The sequence below is a fragment of the Camellia sinensis genome, unplaced genomic scaffold (assembly GCF_055761805.1).
Source record: "Camellia sinensis isolate YWXY unplaced genomic scaffold, ASM5576180v1 Unanchor13, whole genome shotgun sequence".
Lineage (NCBI taxonomy): Eukaryota > Viridiplantae > Streptophyta > Magnoliopsida > Ericales > Theaceae > Camellia > Camellia sinensis.
This window is the reverse complement of record NW_028129009.1, coordinates 1758330-1786320: the sequence shown is the minus strand read 5'-3', so window position 1 is coordinate 1786320 and position 27991 is coordinate 1758330. Positions and strand designations below refer to the sequence as shown.

Sequence of the window (27991 nt, the reverse complement as noted above, 5' to 3'; positions counted from 1 at the left end):
GATGTTAAATTTGTGGGTTATGTTATGGGCGGAGTTGTAATCAGGGTGAGCTGTCAGAATTAGGAGTTGTTCCATCACTATAAGTAAGATTCCATAGAATTTAATGAATCATTTTTTTTTATGTAACTGTCGACAGCATTGACCCACAATATTATAGTTGGAATGATCAAGTCACACAACAAATTTTGCTAGACGTGGGTGTCTAGTAGACTTGAAGGGTCAACGAAGCTCGTTTACCAACCATGTATGCTATACTATTAGTTTTATTAATTAATATGTTTTATTTATTTATTTGATCCGAGAACAGATTTTAACTTGATTCTTCTGTTCTGTGATCCATCATTGTTCATATTGGATTGGATTGGATTGGATTGGATTGGAGCTCTCTCTCTCTCTCTGTCTCTCTTTCTCTGTGTCTTGGAAGGGAAGGGAAGGGAAGATGAGAGAAACATGGGCTTATTATATGATGATGATTGGCATTGGAACAGTAGTAGTAGTAGTATTGTTGATGATTATGTTTGTTGCAAAATGGGTGATAAATAAGCAGAGAAACAAGGGAATTACAAAAGGAGCTCATAAATTGCCCCCTGGAAGAAGAGGATGGCCCTTGATTGGAGACAGCTTCAACTGGTTTAATGCTGTTGCAAGTTCTCATCCACCTCGTTTTGTTCAAAAACAGGTTCTCAGGTACCTCCTATACGTTTTTCTCCACATTTAAAACAATATATATATATATATATATATGTGCTTCACCCTCGCTTTCTAATTTTCACAATATTTTCTCTAGTTTTACTTCAAAATTAATCGGTATACTTGATATGAAGAACTAGATTATGGGTCCAAATTTATTTATTTATTTTGTTTTGCTTTTTGTTTCTAATGAACTTCATGCTGCAATCCAATGTAGTTAGTTAAAACCCACAATTCTTAAGAAATGAAATAAAACTCAATAACAACTATCCACATTTTAGATATTATAAATAAGCCTCGAGTTAGTCATCAATACTGAGCGCAAAATTTATCGGTAATTGCCTAACCAAAGGCATTTATCAGTAGCTGACTAACCAAAATTTATTGAGTTTGACATCAATGAATGGACAACTCATTATACACACCCATATATTTGCGTGTTGAAGCTAGTGAGCAAATTAAATTAAGATGAGAGTGAATATTATATATTCAAGCTTGATGCTCACCTGGTGGCAGCCCCAATACTTTGAATAGTTTGATCGTTTAATGGAAACATTGTAAATTTGGGTTCGGCCTGACATTACTGAATTTGATTTGAAAGCCCCATGTTCAATCTAAAACGGTCCATGGGCAATAGTCATGACTTTGTTCTGACCTAAGGTGGATTTTGGAGAAATTCCATTGTTTTATGCCTCTGATTTTGCAATTTTGTTGTTTCAGGAAATATTTGTTTTGCTTGTAACGTTTACTATAAAATTTTGTTTCAAATGCTGTTTGTTTTGACACGTTTATTTTTAGTATCTAAATTTGAGTTTTACTCACTGCTGTCTATTTTGATATATATATATATATATATATTTAATGTTCTTTGATTTAGGCATGATTAAAAATGAATTAACTGAATTGTTTGTTTCCTAATCTTATTAGGATTTTGCTTTCATTAGATATAGGATGTAAGCCAATGTAAGCCTTGGAGGTAATCAACTTTGAGTAATTCTGGTATTCCTTTGGAAATCAACAGAATTATAAAAGAATTTTGGTATTTTGTCGCTACAAATTCTGCTATTATACATCTCCCTTACATCAAAACTGCAGGTATGGGAAGATATTCTCATGTAGTCTATTTGGTAAATGGGCTGTGGTATCAGCTGATCCAAGCTTTAACCGATGGGTAATGCAAAATGAGGGGAAGCTATTCCAATCCAGCTACCCAAAATCTTTCAGAGATTTAGTGGGAAAAAATGGGGTGATCACAGTGCAAGGAGAGCAACAGAGGAAGCTTCACGGCATTGCGTCCAACATGATGCGGTTAGAGAAACTCAAGTTCCATTTCTTGAAGGACATTCAAATGGTTATGCTTCAGACTTTGAACAATTTCCAAAACAACCAGGTCATCATTCTTCAGGATGTTTGCAGAAAGGCAAGTATATAAAGCTACTACAAGACTTTTACCTAATTAATAATGCTATGGTGATCACTTGTCACCCAATAGGTATTTTTTGGCTTTGGCTATTACAAATAGCTATTGGCCCACAACTGAGAGTATGTGCTAATGACTATGTATGTATTTATGTATATCAGTAAGTATATGTACATTAAAAATGCATGTGCTCTTCATTAATTAATTGTCTCATGTGTGCTGCAGCTTCAGCTTTGGCTTTGGCTTTGGCTATGGCTATGGCTAATTAATTATCTAATTTCATGCATGCATTTAAATTGAATTAATTTTACATGATGGCGTGATGATCTGCAGGTAGCTATAAATCTGATGGTGAATCAACTACTGGGGGTGTCAAAGACTGAAGGGGAAGTGGATGAGATGGCTCGTTTGTTCTCTGATTTTGTGGACGGCTGTCTTTCTCTTCCCATCAATTTGCCAGGTTTTGCTTACCACACTGCTATGAAGGTACACGACAACAATTCTTAATATTATTATTATCAGCAAAAAGGTTTACTTTATCGATAACAGAAATCGAATGTACACCCAATAACATCCTTCAATCATCAATCCACACCAACCTAAAAAAACAACAGGACCAACCCTTGCTACAATTGAAGACTTGCATAAGGGGTATTACAACAAGCATCTTAGCTTCCATACATGAGAACTAGTTACCTGAGTTCTTCCTATAAAAAAACATCACCACAATCCGCAACAAATCAAAAGTCACACAAAAACACACACAAAAAAGGCATCCATCTTCCCAGAATACACAAACACCACCCTCCAATGATTTGGATAGAAGCCATCCCAGCCATTTGGCCTTGACCCTGCTAGATGCCAGCACCTGAAAAATCATCATATTAGAAATGCCACCAGTTTTTTGGCCACCTGATAGGGGTAGCTACGAAGTCACAACAATGAATATATATGATTCACAAATTAAACCAGATAGATAGATAGTTGTTCATCATTTGGTAATTTTTTTGAACTTTATACATGTGCATGTGTGCTTTTCCTTTTTAGTAGAGAAATTAAGTTTATTAAAGAAAATTAAATAAGATTTGCATCTAATTCTTACTTCAGATCAAATCAATTATATATACATACATGATAGACACTCTTTGAGGAAAGTAATTCTTATACGGAATAATGGTTCAATGTCTACCATATATAGAACGAACAATATATATATTTTTTTGGTAAGTGAGCATTTCATTATCTAAAAGAGAAGATTTACAATCTTAATACAAGATCTTAAAGGGAAACTCCAAGGGTAGCAACCAAAAACCAGCGAGTCCTATGTTCTAAAAAGTAAACTCTAATAGCTCGAGAGCCTAGGTTAATAAAGAAAAAACGTTCTCTCTCAACTTGAGAGGATAGGTTAGCTAAGTAATCTTGCTACCTTCTTGCCCATGCTTGCGAGAATTAGGATTGCAACTTGAAAAAGCTTTCCTTCGAGCCAGCTTACAGTTGTGATTTTAGTTTTTTAGTTTCTTCTTCCTTTCATCTCTTGAATTGGGTAAACTTTCAATATTATCATCACATTAAAACGTGGAGAAAGTCAAAACCACCAAACATGTTAGTGCTAATGGCTGGAGAATCTTTGTTGGGCCTACTACCCTGGTTGCTTGGACAACAATATACTTCCCAACGTCCTTTTTGGATTGGACCTTTACCCAATCTTTCACGGGGTCTTTGTGCACCGCCTTTTTTCTTGTCTATTCTTGATTGATTGTATTTGCATATTGCTGCAAAGAAGGACAAGCACTTTGATAGTGACCATAAGTCTTGCAATTAACACACCTTTTGGGCCTCCAAGGGGTTCCTCTATAATTTCATAGGGCTCCCCATAGCCCAAGTCAAGCTTGAAAGATTTTGGAATGTCCTAGGAAGCTTGAATTTCGACACAAATTCCAGCATACAAGATACTTTTCCTTAATTGAGTAGTTGCATCGTTTCCCAATGGTGCTTGCCACAAAGCTCAATCCTTCCTTTGTCCATAGTTCTAATGGCGCATTGTAAAATTCACTCAAATGGGAACGCTAGAGAATTATTGCCTCTTAATTGCACCTCCAAATAGCACTAGTTAATAATTAGAAGTTCCCTACCAAAGTGGTAGGGATCATTATTGAGAGTTTTGTCCAAAGTTTGCTCATCTTGAAATTTAAATATGACAAGCCATTATCAAGTGTAAACGCTTTCAACACCTTCATTTTTCCATTTTTTTTTTTTTGCCCGTTGTTTCACAAAATGGAGAGGCAATTTGTTGCTCAAATAGTAACCCACAATGCAAGATCCTATTGGGAAAAGCTCAACTTCGAGATTTTAGTGAGATGATGTCCTATGTTGTATGTTGTCACAAATGATGATGAAACCAAGGAATGAATTAATACTAAATTAGAAATCTGGAGAGTAGCACTCAAGTCAAAAGTGTTTAAGTTTGTAAAAATAAAACTCAATATATGGCATGTGACTTTAGTAACAATAGAAATAGAAATAATAGAGAAGTAAAGATTGAAAACCAGGAGATAACATAATCATTTTTGTTACCTAGGTTGATTATTAATAAGAATGGTGAGGTTAGAGATGATGTGATGCATAAAATTAAAGTAGGTTGGATTAAGTGGAGAAGCGTGTCTGGTATATTATGTGATCGACGAATACCAACAAAACTGAAGGGAAAATTTTATAGAACATCTACAAAGCCGATGATGCTTTACAGAAGAAAATTTTGCGCAACTAATAAACAACACTTTTACAAAATGAGTGTAGCTGAGAAGAGAATGCTTAGGTGGATGAGTGGTAAAACTATAAAAGATAGAATTAGAAATGAATATTTAAGAAATGGTAGAAGTAACACCAATAGAAGATAAGTTGAGAGAGAATAAGCTAAGATGGTTTGGTCAAGTACAAAAAGACTTATAGATGCAACGGTAAGGAAGAGTGATATTTAAGTTAAATGAGCATACAACCATTCATAGAGTATAATGGCGAAAAAAGATTCATCTGGCCGACTCCACTTGATTGGGACATACGGCTTAGTTTGGTTTAGTTTGCCAGCTCCATGTTGTGGCAATATAGTTTCAAGTCCATTCGGGCTGGAATATTAGGTTGTAAAAATAAAGAAGCCCAAACAAAAGTTTGGCTGTTTGCGTGTATATCGCAGGCAACGCGCTGGAGTGCGTTATCTTCACTCATCTTCTGCGCTGCATCCTTGTTCACCTTTTTCACCTCTTCCAGCGTAGCAGGGATGCAGATTTGTGCTTTTTCCTCCATTAAGTTGATGCAGTTAGAATTAGGATGGTGGTTATGTTTTAGTATCATAAAAGTTAGTTAGAGTTAGTTGGGTCTTTTATTTTATAAATAAGTGGTTAGGCCCCTTTAGTATTCAATTTATGATATTTTGATATTGAATATTTCAGAGCTAAGTGCTCTTGTACCCATTTGGGATTTTCTCTCTCTAATGAAATATGTTTCCTAAATTGGTTCCATCATAAGTTTATCTAGATATTTTTTCCTTTTATTTATATGTTGATATATGTGCATGCTATGAGAACTTGACATTATATCCGTAGAATTATGTGAAGATGAAGCTTTGATTGATTTCCTGTACTAACATTACAACTATTAATGGGTCACTTGTATTTTTTACCTTCTAAACAAAATATTGAAAGAAGTTGTTTTCTCTGTTTTGATTGATCAGTATAGATTATTATAGGATGTCTTGTCGTTAATCAAATTGTATACAAGGAAAATGATATTTGTAATTTCCATTTCGTATCATGTTCTCACTCTTAAAGTACACAAGCAAGGGGTCCACATCATTCAATTAAGAAGACGAGTGGGCATTGCAAATATCGCCAATTTTTACCAAGGATACATGACAAGATATGACTCACTGACAAATTGTGCTTCATGATCAACAACAGGCAAGGGCGATTATAATAAGAAAAATCAACAACAAAATAGAGATGCAGAGACAAGAAGCCATACTGGCAGGGGTAGTTGGTAATAATAATGGTGTACTTGGAAGATTGTTAGAGGAAGAAAGCATACCTGATGATGCAGTTGCAGATTTCATCATCAACCTTCTCTTTGCTGGAAATGAAACAACGGCTAAGACCATGCTTTTCGCTGTTTATTTCCTCACTCAGTGTCCCAGGGCCATGAAGCAATTACTGGTACTTCTATAAACCCCCTAATCTAGAGGAGGGTATTTAATTAAAATACATTTCTAAACGGATCCTTGTTAGTGTAGAGGAATTTAATCATCATGATCATCAACAACTATATCCATTCCATACCATTAACCAAACCAAACCAAGCCTTAGGTCCCATCAAATGGGGATCCATTCCATACTAAGAAGCACGGATACGGATATGGGATATAGCGATACAGATACGGCGATACGCCAAAATCTGAAAAAGTAGGATATGGGTAGAGTGGGGATACGTTCATAAGAAAAAAAAAAATTAATAATTTTAATAATGTAATATGCTTGAAAATAAAACCTAAAGCAAATTAATAAATACAGAGAGGGATTCCTATTAAATAAAGAAATACTAAGATTAAAGTTCTTACAATTAAAAATTTGGTAAAGAAATACTTACATTAAAACAGTGTAGGGAAACAAAAAAAAAAAAAAAAAAAGAAAAAGTGGGAAAAAAATTAAATAAAGTAGCTTAATAGATAAATGGAAAGAAAAAAAAAAAAAAAGAAGAAGAAAAAATAACGAGAGTAGTGAGTATTGACCATTGAAAGATATAAATATAAAATAATTAAAAAATTGGAAAAAAAATTATATACTTATTTGACATATTAAAATATAAAAAATAAAAAATTAGAAAAAAAAATTTGGATACTTATGTGGCGTTTCCCTTGCATCCTTACGTATCTTGCTGTATCCCTCAAGTATCCTTTGCGTATCCCTCCCGTATCCGAAATTTTAAAAAAATCTAAAAAAAATCATATACTTATTTGTCGTATCCGATACGTATCCTGCTATATCGGACATGTATCCGTATCTGATACTCGTATGGCACCTTTTTTGAAGTATCCGTACTTCATAGATTCCATACTATTGTTGACAGGAAATACCCCATTTGGTGTTAAAAGACAATAGCTTGTCAAGTAGGGGCAAGATGAAAATTTCAACTATATACATAAGATTTAAATTCAAAATGCCACTTTTTGAGGGATTGACCTTTTGTGGAATTGAAACAATAACTAAAAAGGGAAAAGTGGGTTTGAGGGAAAAAGTAGGGTGGTTAATGAAAAAGTGAATTTAAAATAAATAAATGATTGATAGGGGAGTAGTAAATTACATACACATAGTGTGTGCCATCATTCTAGTATATATAAAAAAAGTAGAAGTGCGAACAATTAATTAGTGTTATCAAGTCTGTGATGTTCATTTATTTATTTTGTAGTTTGAGCTTTGGTTTGGTAATTTTAGATACTACCAAAACAAAAGCTTCCCATATCCAACATCTTAGTTTGTGATAATGGGATATAAGAATAACTACATATGCATAATTTACTACATGCATTTGCAAATTGTAGCCGCTCTCTCATATTTGTTACTTAAAATTTTAATAGGATGAGCAACAAAGCATAATAAGTCAAAGGAGCTACTTGGATGGCGAAGATATGCTAACATGGGAAGATTACAAACAAATGTCTTTCACTCAATGTGTAAGTTCTCATTTTTTTGCTTTTGTTTCATCTCTCCACTTGACATAGTTTGTCAACTTGAAATGTTATTTGTTATTCCTTCTCTTATGAATTATGAATTAATTAGTTTTATTGAAGCCAAGGCAAGGATGATGCAGCCACAATCCATCATGGAGTTTCTGTTAATCAAAGGGAAAAAATAGAACAAAAATAATATAGAAGGGTGGGGTATTTGTTCTTTGCCTTGTATGGGGGAAACTTGGCTATAGTTTTCTCTTTTTTCTTGTTCATCTTCGTTGCAGTTGTGCCCTTGGCTGCTTCATGAAAATGCTACTTGCAGAACATATTAAAAGTTATTATTTTGTAGCCACTTGCTTTGATTCAAAATTTGTGTCATTGGAGACTAAAGAACAGAGCATCCTTTGCCAAGCCTTTGGTTTGCATTTCGAGTCTTAATGCAGCTTCCATTCCTCACCACCCACTCCCCCCTTCCCTTTAGCTTTAGGTGGCTCATCCTCCTTTCCTCTTCCCTCATATAAAGCGGATTCATTTGAGCCTGTTTGTTAAAACCTATCACCTACTTCACCCACTTAAACCTACTCCACTAAACCTAACCCACTACACCACTACCACCTCACCTACTCCACTAAACCTAACCCACTACACCACTACCACCTCCACTTCACCTACTCCTTACCTACTACACACTCACCCTCTTCTATATATAGGAATCATGAATCATTGTAATAAATATAACATTAATCAATATTACATCAATAATACAATTCTCTATTTCTCTTTATACATTCAATTTCAACATGGTATCAGAGCAGGTTTAGAACCTAATATTTTCGCTTCACCGGCGGGCGGCAACCTCACCTTAGCCGTCCGCCGGACCTCAACCAAATTCCGCTAAAGTTTTCTACACGCCCTCACTCCGCCGCCGTATTTCACCGCCGCTCATCTTCCTCCGGCCAAATTCCTCTCAAACTCCATGTCTTTGCCACTGCTAGGCAGTCGGTCTATGCTTACAGGAGTAAATGATGTCAACACCTCTGTATCAGAAGGAACTTGTGATACTGTCCATACACAAGTAGATTATGACACCACTCTGGAAGACTTAGTTGCTCAGGTGATGGTTCCTGTAAGATCCCCAGCCGTGGCACTTATTGTCACTAATGCCTTGATGTTGCGTATGCCTTTTGAAGCTCTGGCAGAAACATGTGAGGCTGATAGATCTGCTTTCGACATGCCCTTACTGCTATTTGTAGCCCTTGTAGGGGCCACAGTTGGAGGACTGCTTGCAAGACACAGGAGAGGAGAATTGGAACGGCTGAATGAGCAGTTGCGCCAGATCAATGCAGCACTAAGAAGGCAAGCAAAGATCGAGTCTTATGCCCCCACTCTGAGTTATGCTCCTGTTAGTGGTAGAATACAAGAAAATGAAGTAATTGTTGATCCAAGGAAGCATGAATTGATTTCCCATTTGAAATCTGGAAAGAATTTTCTGAGGAATCAAGATCCAGAGAAGGCATTTGTGGAGTTTAACACTGCTGTGTTGTTTTTGAGAAGAGTCAGAAAACTTGCAACAAAATTCCTCTCTCACTTTACTTTTTCAAACCCACAGCTCCTTTTTCTTTCACCACATGATCCCCTTTCTTTTCTTTTCTTTATTTTCCACTTTCAAACCCACAATCCTTTTTTTAAATCAACCCACTCAACTTTCTTTTATTTTAATATATATCTCTATATATATATGTTTATTATAACATATTGCACAGATTCACAAACCCATTTTCTTTTCTTCTTTTCTTTCTTTATTTATTTCTTTCTTTTCATTCCTTTATTACATCTATACCCATATCCATCATCACACTCTTTCTTTATTTATTTCTTTTAATCACCTTTTGCACCTCCCTCACCGACTCCCTCACCACAAAATAGAATTTGTATTTATTTATCTTATCTTTTTTTTTGTGTTCCATTTTTCACAATAAAATATATATATATATATATATAGCTTTGCACACCAAACCATATTTTATTCATCTCAGGGATCAACTCCGATCACAATTTTACACACACAAAAAAAAAAAAAAAAAAAACCAAAACACAAACACCCAAAGATTTGTTTTCTTTTCTGCCGACGGCCACCCACCGACCTCACTTCTTCGCCTATTCCGCCGGTCTTTTCTTCTTGCCTCCGTCCTGGGCGGTCCTTGACGGTGTTGCCTCCGTGTTTCCCACTCCACCGAGCACGTTCACTCCACCCTGCTCCTCCACTACAGCATATGGTGGACCTCCAAATCGGAACATCACGGTGGCCTTCCGCTTCAGCTCCTTGTTTTCTGCCTTTAGCACACTTATCTCTGCTCGCGCATCCTTATACATGCGTTGGAGCAGAGCCAGCTGGGAGTTTAACTGTTGCACCTCATTTGTCCTGCTCTGCAGCCGGTGCGACAAGTTTGTGACCGCAGTCATGGTTTCCACACATGACTTCAGAGTATACTGATTGGCCTCAATATCAGTTTGCACCGCCATTTTTTGCTCCACCGACCGCATCGGAAAGTTCAACGGAGCAAAACCAGAGGTGTTTGGTTGAGGTTCACTGGCCACCGCACCAGTTGTCTCTCTTGTTGACTCATTGAGGTCTGGAAAGAGAGTGAGCAGACTTCGGGAAGAAGAGGCCATTTTCTGGGCTATAAAGTGTTACAAAGTTTCTCTTTCCGAAAACGCAGAGTTTTTTAGAGAAGGGTTGGATCCAAAGTATTTTCAGAGTGTTGCAGTCTGACAAAGGTCAGAGGTTTCAGCCTGGTTTGGTTTCCACAGCCTCCGCATTGGTTTATATCGACACTGACGACGCGGCCGACACGCCACTCTGTCGCTCACGTGCCTCGCCGCGTCTCCGGCTCAGCTTTTGATGGCTCGACGCTTTCTGTCGGGCACGCTTTTTGATGAAGTGGGCGCGCCTTTTGAGGGCGCGACTTTTGAGAGCTCACTATATATATCCATATATATATATATTTGGGCAGCCTATATACACCATCATACAGTGTATTTTTTAAGGGTCCGACAAGACTCTGTAAACTGTCCCGACATTGATTCCGGTTAGCTCCTTCATGGGTCCGACAAGACTCTGTAAACTGTCCCGACATTGATTCCGGTTAGTTTCTACAAGGGTCCAGCAAGACTCTGTAAACTGTCACAACAACTGTCACAACATTGTCTGCTACAACGGTCCGACATGACCCCATAAACTGTCTTCTACATCGGTCTGACACCGCCATACAATGTCCTCTACAACGTTATGACACCACAAGCTAGTGTCTTCTACATCGGTCTGCCATAACCATACAGTCTTCTACAACGGTCTGACACGACCATACAGTGTCTCCTATCCTGTTTTATTTTATTTATCAGTTTATTTTCTTGTTTTGTTACTCTCTCCAAACTCAAGTTGGCTAGTTCCTATCCCCCTTGAGTTTGCGGGGGGCTGTTAAAACCTATCACCTACTTCACCCACTTAAACCTACTCCACTAAACCTAACCCACTACACCACTACCACCTCACCTACTCCACTAAACCTAACCCACTACACCACTACCACCTCCACTTCACCTACTCCTTACCTACTACACACTCACCCTCTTCTATATATAGGAATCATGAATCATTGTAATAAATATAACATTAATCAATATTACATCAATAATACAATTCTCTATTTCTCTTTATACATTCAATTTCAACACTGTTTACAACCTGCTTAACAATTTGGGCAAGTTTATACTAGATTAAACATGTTATTAATGGGCGTGTTCATGTGTTCAGGTCAATATTGCTACCCCTACCATTCCTGTTTCCCCTTCCCTTTAGGTAACTCATCTATCAGATGTTCTTCTCATGTACTCCAAAAAAATAAAAAAATCATTGATCTCTCTGATTTGTCTAGAAGAATTGAATCCAATATGTCACTGGGGCCATTAGGGCTGTGAGTTCTTTTCTCTCTATTTAGAATTTATTCAGAAGGGTCAAAACCTAATTGATGAAATCATATATCAGAACCCATACTGGACCGTGTACAACATAGCAAGATAATCACAAACTGTATCCATGTTGTAAAGTCCATGAATCATATGCATCAATTTTTCAAATTTCCGGCATTTATTCAACTGCAAATTTAATTTTGCATCAAAACAAATTCAACAGAATCTGGAAATGCACACCACCCATGCCAAAAAGCTAGTATACATTCTCAAGAGCAACATCCTAAAATTTGGTGCCAACCCAGTACTCCACGTACTTTCACTTGCTCGAGTACGAAATAAAAATGTTTATTTCTTGTTTAATTTCATAAATAAATATTTGTTAATTTTCAAAAATTGCTGGAAAATTACAAAAAAAAAAGAAAAAAGATAAAAGAAAAAAAGGAAATCAAATCTTGAGTTGAATAGTCATGACGACCTGCCAAATGGAACCTCGACGCATCCTTACGCGTGTGGCCACATGCCTTTGGCTCGTGTGTGAGACACTAGGAAAAACCCAACTCCGCAGCCATGCTTATGTAGCGGGGTCCACCCTGTGGATGGATCCCATGTGCCGCCCTCCTGTAACACCCTGTCCCACATCGGAAGTTTGCATGGGTGTTCTTGGGCATATATAGCACCACTACCTTGCTACTAAATAACTTGGACTTAAGCTTTTGGGTATTGTTGGTTGACCCACACGTTATTTGGGCCAGCAAGTAGTGGGGCGTTACAAATGGTATCAGAGCCGACCCATGCACACAACCATGTGGGCCACTTATTCTGGGCTGGCCACGAGCTTGTCGTGGTATTCTGATTGATTATAGACCCTCGCGAGGACACGAGGATTTATAAGTGGGGGAGTTTGTAACACCCTGTCCCACATCGGAAGTTTGCATGGGTGATCTTGGGCATATATAACACCACTACCTTGCTACTAAATAACTTGGACTTAAGCTTTTGGGTATTGTTGGTCAACCCACAAGTTATTTGGGCCAGCAAGTAGTGGGGCGTTACAAATGGTATCAGAGCCAGGTTGTAATTTTTAAAGGCTGGTATAAAATAGTGGTGAGATTGGGTAGATATAGGATTGGGAACGCTTATAATTTGATATAATGTTATTTTTATTTACTTGTTATAGGGACTTGAGAATAGAATAAGATGAGATTTTATTATTGATGCATTTAGGTTGCAATGGAACATGAGGAGACATTGGCAAATATGGCTAGGAATACACGCCGGGGTCAAACGAATCGACGGACTGGTAATAGCAATCGGCGAGGGAATGTGACTAATAATGGTAGTGGTTCTCAAGCAGTCGGAGGAAATCAGGGGCAAGAGTTTGGACACCAAGAACAAGCTGCAATCCCCAATCCAATTGAAATGGTTCAAGTGCTTCAAACGTTGGCCGGGGTGGTGCAACAACAAACCACCATAGGGAATAACTTGACTAGACTTATGGAGCAACAACAGCGGATGCAGCCAGGTGTTGGGCCACAACCAAGGCCACGTTGTAACATTACCGAGTTTAAGAAGATAGCCTTGGCATTTGACGGAGCCACAGACCCTTTGGAGGCTGAAAAATGGTTGACAGAAATGGAGAAGTTGTTTCCCGTTTTTGAGTGTACGGATGATCAGAAGGTGACCTATGCTACGTTTATGCTACAAGGGATAGCTAATGATTGGTGGCAGATGGAGAAGCGCATACACGAGCATGATGCCAACCCCTATACATGGGAAAGGTTTAAGAAGGCATTCAATGAGAAATACTTCCCTAGGAGTGTTCGTCTACAAAAACAGAGGGAATTTTTGAAGTTAGAGCAAGGGAATAAGACGGTTGCAGAATATGAAGCTGAGTTTACGAAGTTGTCTAAATTTGCATCAGCATTTGAAGCAGATGAGGATAGCAGAGCACGAAAGTTTGAAGGTGGACTAAGAACGAACATTATGCAACAAGTGGTTCCTTTCGAGTTACCTACTTTTGGAGCAGTGTTGAATAAGGCTTTGCTAGTTGAGAGTAGCCTTACCAGAGCCCAAGAAGAGAATTATAAGAAGAGGCCTAGTTCTTCCAACTTCCAAACTAACAATTCGAAGGGCAATGCTAAGAGACAAAACACTTCTTCGGTTGGGAGTTGGGGAAGTCGAACTATGGGTAGTAGTGTTGATAAGAAGAATGATCGGGTGCAATGCACTAGGTGTAATGGATTCCATCGGGATAGTGAGTGTCGTTGGAATACTGGGGCTTGTTTCTCTTGCGGGCAACAGGGGCACAGGATAGCTGATTGCCCTAATCGGAAGGGGCATGAGATTGAACAGAAAGCATGGACAAATAAAGGAGCATCAACAGACAGAGGGTCTTCAGGAAGTCAAAAGAAAAATGGTATCAAAGCCGACCCATGCACACAACCATGTGGGCCACTTATTCTGGGCTGGCCACGAGCTTGTCGTGGTATTCTGATTGATTATAGACCCTCGCGAGGACGCGAGGATTTATAAGTGGGGGAGTTTGTAACACCCTGTCCCACATCGGAAGTTTGCATGGGTGATCTTGGGCATATATAGCACCACTACCTTGCTACTAAATAACTTGAACTTAAGCTTTTGGGTATTGTTGGTTGACCCACACGTTATTTGGGCCAGCAAGTAGTGGGGCGTTACACAGTGGTCCATTCACTGCGGCGTCAACTCTGTTTTTCACACTGAGTTCAATGGTGGTCTTGATTTTGGTATCCAACACCTTCACGATGGGGGGTGAAGCTCACTCTCTTTCAGGTGAGACTAGAATCATGCATTTTCTACACTTCAGCTTCTACCTCCATTTATATTCGTTGTTTCAATACTTTTTTGATGGTATATGATTTGCATGCATTGAGTGCACGGATTGGGAAAACATCAAATACCAATGCCTGCAAATCATATACCATTATAAAGTATTCGGGTAGGTTTTTCCTTGGAAGAGTATTTGGGTATCGGGTGTTCTTTCTAAGGGGGTCTTCTTTTTATGGATGGCTGCTTTAGGACGGAATCTCACTATTGATAATTTGGTTCGTCATGGACATGTGTTGGTCAATAGGTGTTGTGACTTGTATGTGTTGTGCTGATACGGAGTCTGTGGATCATTTGTTTCTTCATTGTTCAGTGACTTCGAGGCTGTGAGGGCTTATTTGTTCTATATTTGGAGTTTCTTGAGGGCAACCGAGGGGGGTTTTGGAGTTATTGTGTAGTTGGAAGGGGGGTTCTGGTTGGGCATCATTGTCGATGGGTTTGGTTGTTGGTGCCTTTCTATTTGATGTGGATGGTTTGGTTGGAGCGCAATCGGCGTACCTTTCAAGAAGATTATCATAGTGTGTCATGGCTCGAACATCGACTTTTAATTACTTCATATAGAGGGTTGGAAAGGAGGATAGATCAGGATTTGTTTGTTTTCCTAGATTTTTTAGATGACGTTATGGGTTAGTGATTTTTGTTTAGTTGTTTTTAGTGTCTCCTCAAATTGGGCTCTTTCGTATTCTTTTGCATCTTCTTGATGCTCTTTTAATAAAGTCTGTTTATTTATCAAAAACATATGCCAATATAAAGGTATTGAAGGAACTTATTTATATATATATATATATATTTTTTTTTTCATAATTTGAAACCAATGCATTTGGGAGAAAAATGCAGCGAAAGTTATGGTTTTCAAACTTTGACTCAAATTGTTGCCAAATGACTCCATAATTTTTAATGTAACTTTTTGAGATTTGATTATCATCATTTGGGCTACAACATTTAAAAAAATAGGCTCTTTTTACATGTTTCAAAAATCACCATTTTTTGCATGAAATACAGATTTATGCACATAACTAGCCATTCAAAAAAGGCGATTTGCCAATCTAAATCATGTTTTAGAAAATTATTCAGTATAATAGTGCATGAAAGCACCCTAAGAGGGCTTTGATACCAATGTAAACAACAACTACTTAGCGGAAGTGAAAGCGAATTCAGAGTTAGTCAAGCGCAAATCCAAATCCCTCAAACCAAGTAATGACAGATAGATGAATTATGCATACGGAGTGTTATCAGGAATACGTAGAAAGGTCTTTATTTATTATGTTATACATATCTGAGATATACACCCTAGGATGGAGGAAGCATGGGCCTACATGCCTCTCCTCAACTTTACAAAATTTTTGTTTTGGTATAGGTTTATTTATTTATTATTCATAGGTTTATCATATAGGTATTCAATTTGCCCCCTCTAAATTTTAATATATACTTCTATTTGTTCTTTATTTTGAAGAAATTACTGTAATTTGCTCCATTTAAATGTTTGTTATAGACGAAATCTCTTTTATTATTTTGTAAAGTCTACTTTTAATTTTTTATTTTTTTATAATGCTTGCTAATTTATTCTTGTTGGTGTTTTTTTTTTCCTTATGTGATAATTATATGCACAAGTATATAGAATGCTTGCTACTTATTTGATAAAATCTCTCAATAAAATACTTAGAGATAAGGTGTAAGGTGTACTACAAATAAATCTTATCCATATCACATGGATCAACAGGTCATGCCACCATGGGAGCCCCAATTTGGGTATTAGACCCAACACCAGCCAATACTGTGGGAGGGTACCACTACACTTAATGCGCTTTCCTAGTTGCCTGTTGTATGACCTCTTTCTGTAACTACAAATTTTTACTTACACCATGGTTTCATGCAAAACAATATTGAAAAATATATTTGAGTAAAGCTTAATTATGGAATTAAAAAGCTTTTCTTCGTGTACATATTATAATATATTAATCTAAAGGCTGTAGTTTTGGCATAGAAAATTCCTGCAATACATCCTTCACAATTATATGGGGTGCTTCTAATTACAGATGATATTTCACCGGAACCTGAAGAATCCTTTGCTGTTATTAGATCATCTTTCTTAATTTATTGCAAGGCAGCTTGCAAAATGTGTGGATCTAGTTATGATTCCATAAGAACACTCTCCCACCATTGTCATCTTTCAATAACACTGACAACAAGGACGGATCTAGGATTATGACTTTGGGGGGGCTATTCTATAGTTTAAAAAATTAGGAGGGCTACTCTATATAATTTTGAAATTATCTAAAAAAATTTGGGGTGCAAACTTTTATAATTTTAAATTATTTTAAAATTTCTAGTATAATATATGATATTTTTCAAAATTTTGGGGTGCCCCCCCCCACCCTAGATCCATCATTGCTGGCTGAAAGATTAGTTTGAGAGAGAAGCTAGAGAGCAAAGAGTGAGAGAAGCTAGAGAGCAAAATGTTTCTGTATTGTGTGTTTCATAATTACAAGAGAAATGAACTCTCTCTTTATAGAGAGAAGAAATGTACATTGGATACCAAATGATGATCCATTACCACCGAAAGCATAAAGGAAAAGAGAAAGCTATACAATTAGCAAGAAAGCTATACAATTAACAATATTATATTAACAGCCCCCCGCAAACTCAAGGAGGGAAAGCATCTACCAAGTTGAGTTTGGAAACAAGATCATTAAAGCGGCCAGGAGGATGAGCCTTAGTGAAGATATCAGCGGGTTGATCGACTGAAGCAATAGGAAGAAGATGAACAGTTCCACAAGTAACATGCTGGCGAATGAAATGACAATCAATCTCAATATGTTTGGTGCGATCATGAAAAACATCATTGTGAGCAATCTGAATAGCACTCCGATTGTCACAGTAGAGAGGGGTAGGAGTAGATGAAGAAACTCCCATATCAGCAAGGAGCCAGCGAAGCCAGAGAAGTTCCTGAGTAGTATCAGCAAGAGCTCGGTATTCAGCTTCGGTGCTAGAGCGGGCAGTGAGAGATTGTTTTTTTGCTACGCCAAGCAAGAAGAGAATCCCCTAAGAAGAAGCAGAATCCCGTGGTGGAGCGTCGATCCGTAGGATCCCCAGCCCAATCAGTATCGGAAAAGGCACGTAGGTCAAGAGAGGAAGAAGCCGAGAAGTGAAGACCATGGAACAGAGTGCCTTTGAGGTAGCGAAGGATGCGGAGTAGAGCAGTATAGTGGGGAGTGCGAGGAGCCGACATGTACTGACTGACAATGTGAACAGCATAGGCAATGTCAGGACGAGTGACTGTGAGATAGACAAGACTGCCGACGAGCTGGCGATAAAGAGTAGCATCAGAGAGAAGAGTGCCATCGAGAGGAGTGAGATGAATCTGAGGATCAATCGGAGTAGATGCAGTTTTGCAATCAGTAAGACCAGCACGAGCCAGAAGATCGAATGCATATTTGGCCTGGGACAAATAGGAACCAGTAGAATCATGAGAGACTTCAAGGCCTAAGAAGTAGTTAAGAGTACCAAGGTCCTTCATCTCAAATTGTTGGTGGAGAAATTGTTTGAGGTGGAGAATACCAGTTGTATCATTACCAGTGATAATCATATCATCCACATACAGAAGAAGAAGAGTAGTACCATGAGAAGTAGTCCGTATAAAGAGAGCAGAGTCATAGGAACTAGAGGTGAATCCGAAGTCAAGAATGGTAGAACTGAACGTAGCAAACCAAGCACGAGGTGCTTGCTTGAGACCATAGAGAGCACGCTGTAGTTTGCAAACCTGATGAGGTGGAAAAGTGGACCCAGGTGGAGGTTGCATGTAGACCTCCTCAAGGAGATTACCATTGAGGAAAGCATTTTTGACATCCATCTGAAAGAGCCCCCAGTGGCGAGCAGTAGCAACAGCAAGTAAACTGCGAACAGATGTAAGCCGAGCAACAGGAGAGAATGTCTCCTCATAATCAATGCCATATTCTTGGTTGAAGCCCTTGGCAACAAGACGAGCTTTGTAGCGTTCAATAGAGCCATCAGAATGTGTTTTGATTTTGTAAACCCATTTGCAGCCAATTGCAGTCTTGCTAGGAGGAAGATCAACAAGATCCCAAGTATGAGCTTTAGCCAAGGCATGGAGTTCATCAGTCATAGCTTGCTGCCAAAGAGGATTAGTACAAGCCTCACGATAGGAGGTAGGTTCATAAGTAGAGAAGGCAGCAGATCCAACAATATAATCACGAAGATGGATAGGAGGTTGAGTTACCCGGCGTGGTCGACCCGGAGGAGGATCGGTGAGAGGAAGAGCCGGTGGAGAAGGAGGTGTGGTAGCAAGAGGTAGACCTTCAGGTAGAGCAGGCTGGACAGGATCAGGGGTGAGCAAGGGCGTCTCGATGGAGGAGGAACCTGTATCAAAACCAGCAGAGAAAAGATCGATGGAAGGATTAGTAAATAGTGCAGTAGTGGAAAGGCCGGGTAAGTGAAAAGAGGATAGCGAGGAAAACATTTGGTGTTCCCAGAAAACGACATGGCGGGAGATACGAAGACGTTTAGAGAAAGGATCCCAACAGCGGAAGCCTTTATGTTCAATGCCATACCAAAGAAAGCAACAAAAACGAGAGCGAGGTTCAAGTTTGGTGTGTTCATGGGATTGAAGTAGAACAAAGCAGGCAGAGCCAAAAACCCGGAGATTGGCGTACGGAGGGGGAGTGCCATGCAGACGTTCAAAGGGAGTTTGATTATGGATGACATTAATGACTTCCTTTCTCAAATGTACTCTGTTTTGGATCAGCTTGCTCTTTCCGAACCAGCATGGCATGACCCCGAAGATGCCGTTTTATTTACTATTCATCGCAACCAGCAAAGGTTGGTGCAATTTCTCATGGCTCTTACCTCATCTTTTGAGCCCGTACGCGCCTCTCTGCTTCATCGCCATCCATTGCCCACTCTTGAACAAGCAATTTATGAGTTGCTATCCGAGGAGACTCGTCTCGGTACTCTTCAAACTCATCATGTGGACTCTGTTCTTGCCACTCCTCCGTCCCGGCCATCATTTCCCCAGCGGACTACTGCTTGCCTCTACTGTCAGAATCGGGGCCTTCCTTCAACCTATCTCCTGGTCCATTGCCCCGTCAGATCCTGCCGCTACTGCAACAAACTTGGTCCTGGCCATCTGCAACAGGATTGTTTTCGCAATCCCTCTCGCTCATCCTCCAATAGCCACTCCTCTCGCGGTGGCTCTTCCCGGGGAAACTTTCACCGTTCCGGCAATCAGTCTCATCACACTGCTGCTGCTGCTTCCGGGAATCAGTCTCATCACACTGACACTGCCACCTCTGCCGGGTTCTCTGAGTCCCCTACTCCATCTACCCCTCGCTTTTCTCCAACAGATGTAGAGGCCATGCTCAAACAGCTTCTCTCCCCATCTGGTACACCTCCTCCTACTGCTTTGTCTGTCATTCCAGGTAACTCTTCTTGGTATTTTGACTCTGCCTGTTGTAATCATATGACCTCCAGTTCTACTATTTTTTCTTCCTTATCTTCCTCTCCTCATATTCCCTCAATACATACTGCTGATGGTTCTCTCATGTCTGTTCGTCATGTTGGTACTGTTTCCACCTCTTCTTTATCCATACCTCACGTTTATCATATCCCTGCTCTTACCTTAAACCTTATTTCCATTGGTCAATTATGTGAACTTGGTCTAACTGTCACATTTTCTGCTACTGATTGTTTGGTACAGGACCCTCAGACAGGGCAGACTATTGGGATCGGCCGTAAGCATGGACGTCTCTATGAACTATTCACCTTCATGTTCCTGCCTCTCCTCAAATTGCTGCTCCTACATCTACTTCCTCATTATCTCCCTTTCATCTTTGGCATTGTCGCTTAGGGCATATTTCTGTTAATCGCTTAAGGTCTTTGGTTTCTAGTGGACAGTTGGGTCATGTAATTCCCGATAATTTCGATTGTATACCCTGTCAACTTGCCAAACAACCTGCTTTATCATTTAATAAAAGTACTTCTGTTTCTCTTGCACCTTTTGATCTTATACATTCGGACATTTGGGGACCCTCACCTACTACTACTATGGGGGGATCCCGCTATTTTGTTGTTTTTATTGATGATTTTTCCCGGTTTACTTGGCTTTTTCTCATGAAACATAGGTCTGAATTTAAACACATTTATTATCGTTTTGCACAAATGGTCCACACCCAATTCTCCAAAACCATCAAAATTTTTCGCTCTGACGATGCTATGGAATATCGGGATTCAGATTTCCTTTCCTTTCTTCAGCATCATGGTACATTGCCTCATCGTTCCTGTGCTGGCACATCCCAGCAAAATGGCCGCGCTGAACGGAAACATAGGCATATTCTTGACACTACTCGCACTCTCCTTCTCTCTTCTTCCTGCCCTGAAAACTTTTGGGGAGAAGCTGCCCTCACTGCTGTTTACACTATCAACTGCGCTCCTACACCTGTCATCCATAATCAAACTCCCTTTGAACGTCTGCATGGCACTCCCCCTCCGTACGCCAATCTCCGGGTTTTTGGCTCTGCCTGCTTTGTTCTACTTCAATCCCATGAACACACCAAACTTGAACCTCGCTCTCGTCTTTGTTGCTTTCTTGGGTATGGCATTGAACATAAAGGCTTCCGCTGTTGGGATCCTCTCTCTAAACGTCTTCGTATCTCCCGCCATGTCGTTTTCTGGGAACACCAAATGTTTTCCTCACTATCCTCTTTTCACTTACCCGGCCTTTCCACTACTGCACTATTTACTAATCCTTCCATCGATCTTTTCTCTGCTGATTTTGATACAGGTTCCTCCTCCATCGAGACGCCCTTGCTCACCCCTGATCCTGAGAAAGGAAGTCATTAATGGACTGAGTGGATTCTTGGCGCATGCGGTGAAGTTGGTTCTGAAGTTGATATTGATGGGCAAGACCAGTAGTCTGGTATCGTTCGTTCAAAAAATCCCAGATGTCTTTCGCAGGAGTAGTTACAGAGTCAAGCTGAAAGCGGCCAAATTGAAGACTGATAGAGGTAATAGAGGTATTACGAAACCAGGTAATGATTTGGTAATTCTTACTGTCCCATTCCTCAAGTCGGTCTTCATATGTAGCAGTATGAACAGGAGTTTCAGTAGTGGCACTGTCTTTTACTGGTTTAGCCACATCCCCGGTGACAATTCGCCAGATCTTCTTGCCTTTGAGGAAAGAGGACATAGCTTGGGCCCACAGAACATAGTTTGAACCATTTAAAATGACGGAAATGGGATGGGAGGCATCATGACGATCCATAATACTAGTTGAGTAGGGTTAAAGTAATAGAAATAGATCCGTAGGAGCAAAATTAGGTAAAACAGAGTGTACCAGTGAGTCTGGAAGGTCGAAAATAGCAAGGAAAGGTATGCTGGACAGAGATGATGTCAGCAATGATGTCAGCGGCGCACGTTAGCAGAGTGCAGGGAGGAGCACGTTAGCAGGAAGGCAACGGCGCACGTTAGCAGACAGGCGCAGGCGCGGCGCACGGTAGCTGGTTTGGCGCACGCGGGTGCACACTAGCAAAGCGGCGCACGGTACGCGTACGGTAGCAGGCGCGGCGTATGGGAGCCGCGGACGTGTGGGCGCGTGTGGGCGCGTGGCGGAAGTGAGCGACAGGAGTTGGCGCGTGTGGGCGCGTGTGAGAGTGGTGGCGGTCGTGTTGACACGCAGAGGCTAAGGGCGGCGCGTGTGGGCGCGTGTTGGCTTTTCTGAGAACGGGCTTGGTGCCGTTGGACTCAGGAAAAAATTTCGAACAGGTTGATGTGCTCTGATACCATGAAAGATTAGTTTGAGAGAGAAGCTAGAGAGCCAAGAGTGAGAGAAGCTAGAGAGCAAAATGTTTCTGTATTGTGTGTTTCATAATTACAAGAGAAATGAACTCTCTCTTTATAGAGAGAAGAAATGTACATTGGATACCAAATGATGATCCATTACCACCGAAAGCATAAAGAAAAAGAGAAAGCTATACAATTAGTAAGAAAGCTATACAATTAACAATATTATATTAACACTGGCAATTGTGACAATGCAACTATAACATTACTTCCTTTATGTTTGCTTAATGCTGATGCTTTCTTGGACAAAAGGTGGTGAAGACAAACACACATGCCTCCAGTCGCCAGTTATATATATATATATGAGAGATGATATTTATAACTGCATTTATTATACTGTTCATGTATCCAATGTTCATGTAACAAATTCTATATGTATATGTAGGCCCATTGTATTAAAAAAAGAAACCAACAATTTTATATGGAAGCCACATAGAAGGTGAAGAGTTTTGGTAAAATTTACTGATAAGACAAAATATTAGGTAACTAAGAAACAACATGTTTATAAAATGAGTATAGTTGAGATGAGAATGCTTAGGTAGATGTATGGTAAGACTAGGAAATAATTAGAAATGAATATATATGTTAAATGGTAGGACTAGCACCGATTTAAAATATGTTGAGAGAGAACATGTTAAGGTGGTTTGGTCAAGATGCAATGGTAAGCAAGAGTGACATGACCAAACCATCTTAACATATTCTTTCTCAACATTATTAATGAAAATGTTAGGGGAGGAGAAGACCTAAACTAACATGGTGTGGTAGTTAAAAGAAGTTATGAATCTATTTAATTTAATTGAGCATATTGCCCTTGACATAGCAGAATGTCCTAAAAAGATTTATGTAGCCGACTTCATTTGAGTGGGACACAAGGTGTTATTTATTGTTGTTGTTGATATATAGCAATCCTCATACATACATATTACATAACACGTCAGTAATAAAAATCTCCATCTAAACAAAACTTCTTTTTGAAAGAACTATATATATTATGTGTAGCATTGTTATACAACATGGCGTTAACATATAAAATTATTGTATTTACAGGTTATTGATGAAACACTTCGACTGGGGGGTATTGCAATTTGGTTAATGAGAGAAGCAAAAGAACGCATTGAATATCAAGGTAACAAATATATATATATATATACGTGGCTCTCTATGTGTACTTGTATTAAATTTTGGATTAATTACATAAATGGTTTCCAGTGTATGCATTCTATGCCATTTTGGTCTCCCATGTCCTGGTTGCATAAATTTTGCCCCTGAAATATGAAATGTGTATTTATGTGACATACCAAAGGTATTTGTGGAAGAAACAACAAACTAATTACCCTAATGGTCCCTAATGTATGTGCAATTACAACTTTGTGGACCAAAATGCCACAAAGGGCATAAATCAGGGACCATTCATGTGATTTTTTTGGTGGTTTTTATTTTTTCAAAATACCTTTTTTCTTTTAATGATTTGAACATCGTCAGCCATAAGGACCACAAACGGACATATTTCAACTAAATTTATGCAACTGTGATATGAGGGATCCAAATGCAATAGAGTGCATACATTGGGGATCATTGTTGTAATTAGTCCTTCAATTTTTATAAAGAATATATACATTGCCATTGGGGACCATCATTGAAATTAGTCCTTTAATTTTTACATATACATATATTTGTATGATTCAAGTGTCCTTTCTTCTTCTTCTATACATTCATACTCACATGTCGAATTTAAAAGCTGCATAGTCAATTGTTTTTAGTATAGCTTGTTTTTATATCTTAGCCTCCGTTTGAGAAGTGGGTTGGCTTTTTGGCTTTTTTTGCTATTTTAACCTGGGGTTAAAAAGCCTGGTTTGGGAAGGGCTTTTTAGTTTTTTTGGCTTTTTGGTGAGGTGTCTTCATGGTAAATTACCAAACTGCCCTTCATATGTGTTTTACATGTCAACTCATTTCTTTTGGTCCTCCACGTCAACTTGTGTGGACCGAAATTGTTTTGTTTTGTTCTTTTTTCTTTTGGGTTTGGACTTGGCGTATTTTGATTTTTTTTTTTTTAAATTTATGTTTTTGTCATTTTTCTTTTTTTATACATTAATTAGTTCTTGTTCTTTAATTTACGTTTTTTGTCTTTTTATTTTTATTGATATACAATAACTTTTTTTTTTTATTTTCAAAAATGAGTTTTCATGTGTTTTATTTATTTCTAAATTACGTCGCGAATGGTAATTTATGTTTTTATGTATAAACGTTTTTTAAAATATTTTTGAACAAGACGTATTTTTCTCGTTATTTTTTTTAATTTACGTTTTTGTCATTTTTTAATTTGTACACATTAATTTGTTTTTATATTTCAAAAATGGGTTTTCATGTGTTTTATTTATTTGTAAATTACGTGGCAAATGCTAATTTCTTTTTCTTTTTTTTTTTTTTGATAAGGCGTATTTTTGTCGTTTTTTTTTAATTTACGTTTTTGTTATTTTTTTTAATTTGTATACATTAATTTGTTTTTAGTTTTCACAAACGGTTTTTCATGTGTTTTCCTTTTTTAAAAAATTATGTGGCAACTGGTAATTCATGTTTTTTACTTTTATATATTTTTATTTTTTACTTTGTTTTTAATTTGTTTGGTTTGTTTGGAAAAACGTTTTTTCATGTCATTTATTTAAAATGATGTGAAAAATCATATATTGCCTTGGCACATGACAAAAAAAGAGGTCTGTTTTGGTTTTTTGTTGTTTTCAACTTGTGTTTTTATGTTTTTAATTGACGTCGCACATTATAATTTTTTATTACTTTATTTTTTACTTTGTTTTTAATTATTTTTTTACCTTTTAGATGTACTTAAAAAGTAAAATATTTATAAAAAAAATAAAAAAAATAAAAATCAATAAATATAACAAAATATGAAAATGTACTTAATTTTCTTTTTTTTTTTTGTATTTTTTGTATTAAAAAATTCACAAATATTATACTTTTTAAATTTATTTGGATTATGTGCATCTATAAAATGGAAAAAGAAAATTGATTAAAATATAAAAAATCATTAAAAATAAAAAAATATGAATTGAAAACTTGGACAAAAATAATTTTTAAAAATTGAAACCAAAAAAAAGTATGCTGAGAGAGAGAGAGAGAGGGGCAGTGATTTCAATGATGAAAATATACTTGATTTTAGATTGACATTGGAGTCTTTTTAGAGTAGCCAATTCTGTCGTGCAATGGCTAAATTAGCCCAGGGGTAATTTGGTAGTTTCACCCCTCCTTGTATGTAAGTTACGCTCCAAACGGAGGTTGAATGTGTTTTGTTGGTTTGTGGCTAATTTAGCCAATTCTGTCGTGTAGTGGCTAAATTAGCCCACAACCCTCTTGCCACAAGGAGAATCATCACAAGAGATTTTTAGCAGACACAGTTTATGCAGAGGTACCTACCAAAGCGAGTGTCATGGTTTTTACTTTACACTTAGCAAAGCTTCTTGTACAAGTAATGCTAAAATTAACTTATAGTTTAAACACACACACGCACGCATATCTACATACAAGTATAACAAAAAGTTTCCAAAGAAAATTGACATAATCAGGAATACGAATATGATAAACCCTTCTTTGAGCTCCTATTGAAGGAAATAATGGTTTAAATGCTTTCACTCATATTTATGGATAATGCTAGGTGGAATGCATAGGTGGTGAAGAAGCTTGAATTTGCAATATTATAACTAACTTATTCACACACAAAAATTTATCCTACAATAATTAGGTTACGTTGCCATTGCGTCTCGTATTCAGCTTGGAATTGACTTAAAATGTCTTGGAGCTGATATTGAGTTTTATTGTAATATTTTCATTTGAACTCATTAGTACTAGACGAAACGAAAGTAATATATTAATTAATAGTAAATATCATTTTCCCTTGTCACATGCACCACCATGCCAAAATATGTTGTGTACATTATTGTTGTTGTTTTTCTAACCTGTTCTTTTTTTTCTTTCTAAGTACATTTTAAATAGTAGGAATAGGGTAATATTATGTTTTCTGACAAAGTCTAAATATATAATTTAGTTTATTCTCTGTAAAAGCTTAAGATATTTCGAATGTTTTTTTTTTTTCCTCCTTTTATTAGAAAAATAGAAGATGTATTTAGTAAGAACAAATAATTGACTAATTAATCTCTTTTCATTTATGTTGCTTGGCTGCAGGTTATGTCATTCCCAAAGGATGTTTTGTGGTTCCATTTCTTTCAGCAGTTCATTTAGATGAAAATTTGTATGAAGGAGCAATCACTTTCAATCCATGGAGATGGATGGACCCTTTGACTCAGGTCAGTCAGACAGAGATGCACACTTAGATTCGCTAATTATACTATGTATATATATATCTATATGTTACATAATAGTAAGTTTAGGAATACAGAACCGGACACAAAAACACATGAATGGATAGGATTTACAGCATTTGTTGATGGGACCTACTTTTGAAAATTTGTGTCCATTGATGTATTTTGTGTCTTGTTTTGTTCTGTATTTGATTTATCTGTTTCTAGACTTATTGTTTGCATATTACAACTTTGCTTTCATCGACTCTTAAAAATAAATAAATAAAAGCTGTTTTTTTCTTTTGTGTTTTTGTTTTGTTTCCTATATAAAGGAAAAGAGAAATTGGAGAAGCAGTCCATTTTATGCTCCATTTGGAGGAGGAGCTCGATTTTGTCCGGGGGCAGAGTTGGCTCGCCTTCAAATTGCTCTCTTTCTTCATTACTTCATTACTACATACAGGTTGTTTTCATCCCTCAAATACTAATGGAAAACATTATACAGACAAGCAAACTTTTACAAAGTACCAAAATAAAAAAATAAAAAACTTAAGAAAAATTATGTTGCATTAATTAATGGTTGTAAACAAAGATGTCCTTAGATTATGGGTTTTTTTTTGGGGGTTTATATATATATATATATATCACCAAATACTTTTCACCATTTTCTTCCACTTCTTAGTAGATCCACACAATAAACTCCACCATATGTGCATGTAGGGCACATCACATTCAAAAATTAATGGTGGGTCTCATTATTTATTTATAAATATGATGGATTATATACATATTGTTTTTTGTGTGGATGATGTGAAGAAATTATGCTGTAAATGAAGTTCTTATTTTGCCGCAAATTATTTTGGTAGGTGGACCCAACTTAAGGAGGATCGGATGTCTTTCTTTCCTTCAGCTCGATTAGTGAATGGCTTTCAAATCCAAATAACCAGACGGGACGACGAGTTGAAAAAAATAAAATGAAAATAAAATTGTTATTTTCCCATTATATACATTACATACTGTTAATGCCCTTATCCTTCCATAATTTGTAAATCATTGTAAAATTAAAATTTGTGACTTAAACCAATGAGGCTGAATTTATATAAATAAAAAAATAAAAATATTTGAAATAAAAAATAATAATAAATTGGACAAGGTTGTTAACATGCAAGGTGT

The 27991-nt window shown here is 37.6% G+C and overlaps 2 protein-coding genes across 2 annotated transcripts; both read left to right on the top strand.

Moving 5' to 3' along the window:
* Positions 1-27981, top strand: LOC145814816 (abietadienol/abietadienal oxidase-like). The gene is made up of 9 exons (XM_082911755.1): positions 1-687; positions 1786-2110; positions 2444-2596; positions 6064-6315; positions 7734-7829; positions 23562-23640; positions 26706-26827; positions 27154-27281; positions 27685-27981. Exons 1-9 carry the CDS (start codon positions 440-442, stop codon positions 27794-27796), a joined length of 1515 nt encoding a protein of 504 aa, XP_082767881.1. The 5' UTR covers positions 1-439; the 3' UTR covers positions 27797-27981.
* Positions 8375-9803, top strand: LOC145814817 (uncharacterized). The gene has a single exon (XM_082911756.1). It carries the CDS (start codon positions 8803-8805, stop codon positions 9706-9708), a length of 906 nt encoding a protein of 301 aa, XP_082767882.1. The 5' UTR covers positions 8375-8802; the 3' UTR covers positions 9709-9803.
* Positions 27982-27991: the final 10 nt, after the last annotated feature.

What these genes read in the sequence shown, in the direction of transcription:
- LOC145814816 (XM_082911755.1), top strand. Translation starts at nt 440, where the DNA reads ATGAGAGAAACATGGGCTTATTATATGATGATGATTGGCATTGGAACA. An exon ending in TTCAGGATGTTTGCAGAAAG is followed by an intron (nt 2,111 to 2,443) that starts GCAAGTATATAA and finishes GATGATCTGCAG; the next exon opens with GTAGCTATAAATCTGATGGT. An exon ending in TACTTCATTACTACATACAG is followed by an intron (nt 27,282 to 27,684) that starts GTTGTTTTCATC and finishes TTATTTTGGTAG; the next exon opens with GTGGACCCAACTTAAGGAGG.
- LOC145814817 (XM_082911756.1), top strand. Translation starts at nt 8,803, where the DNA reads ATGTCTTTGCCACTGCTAGGCAGTCGGTCTATGCTTACAGGAGTAAAT.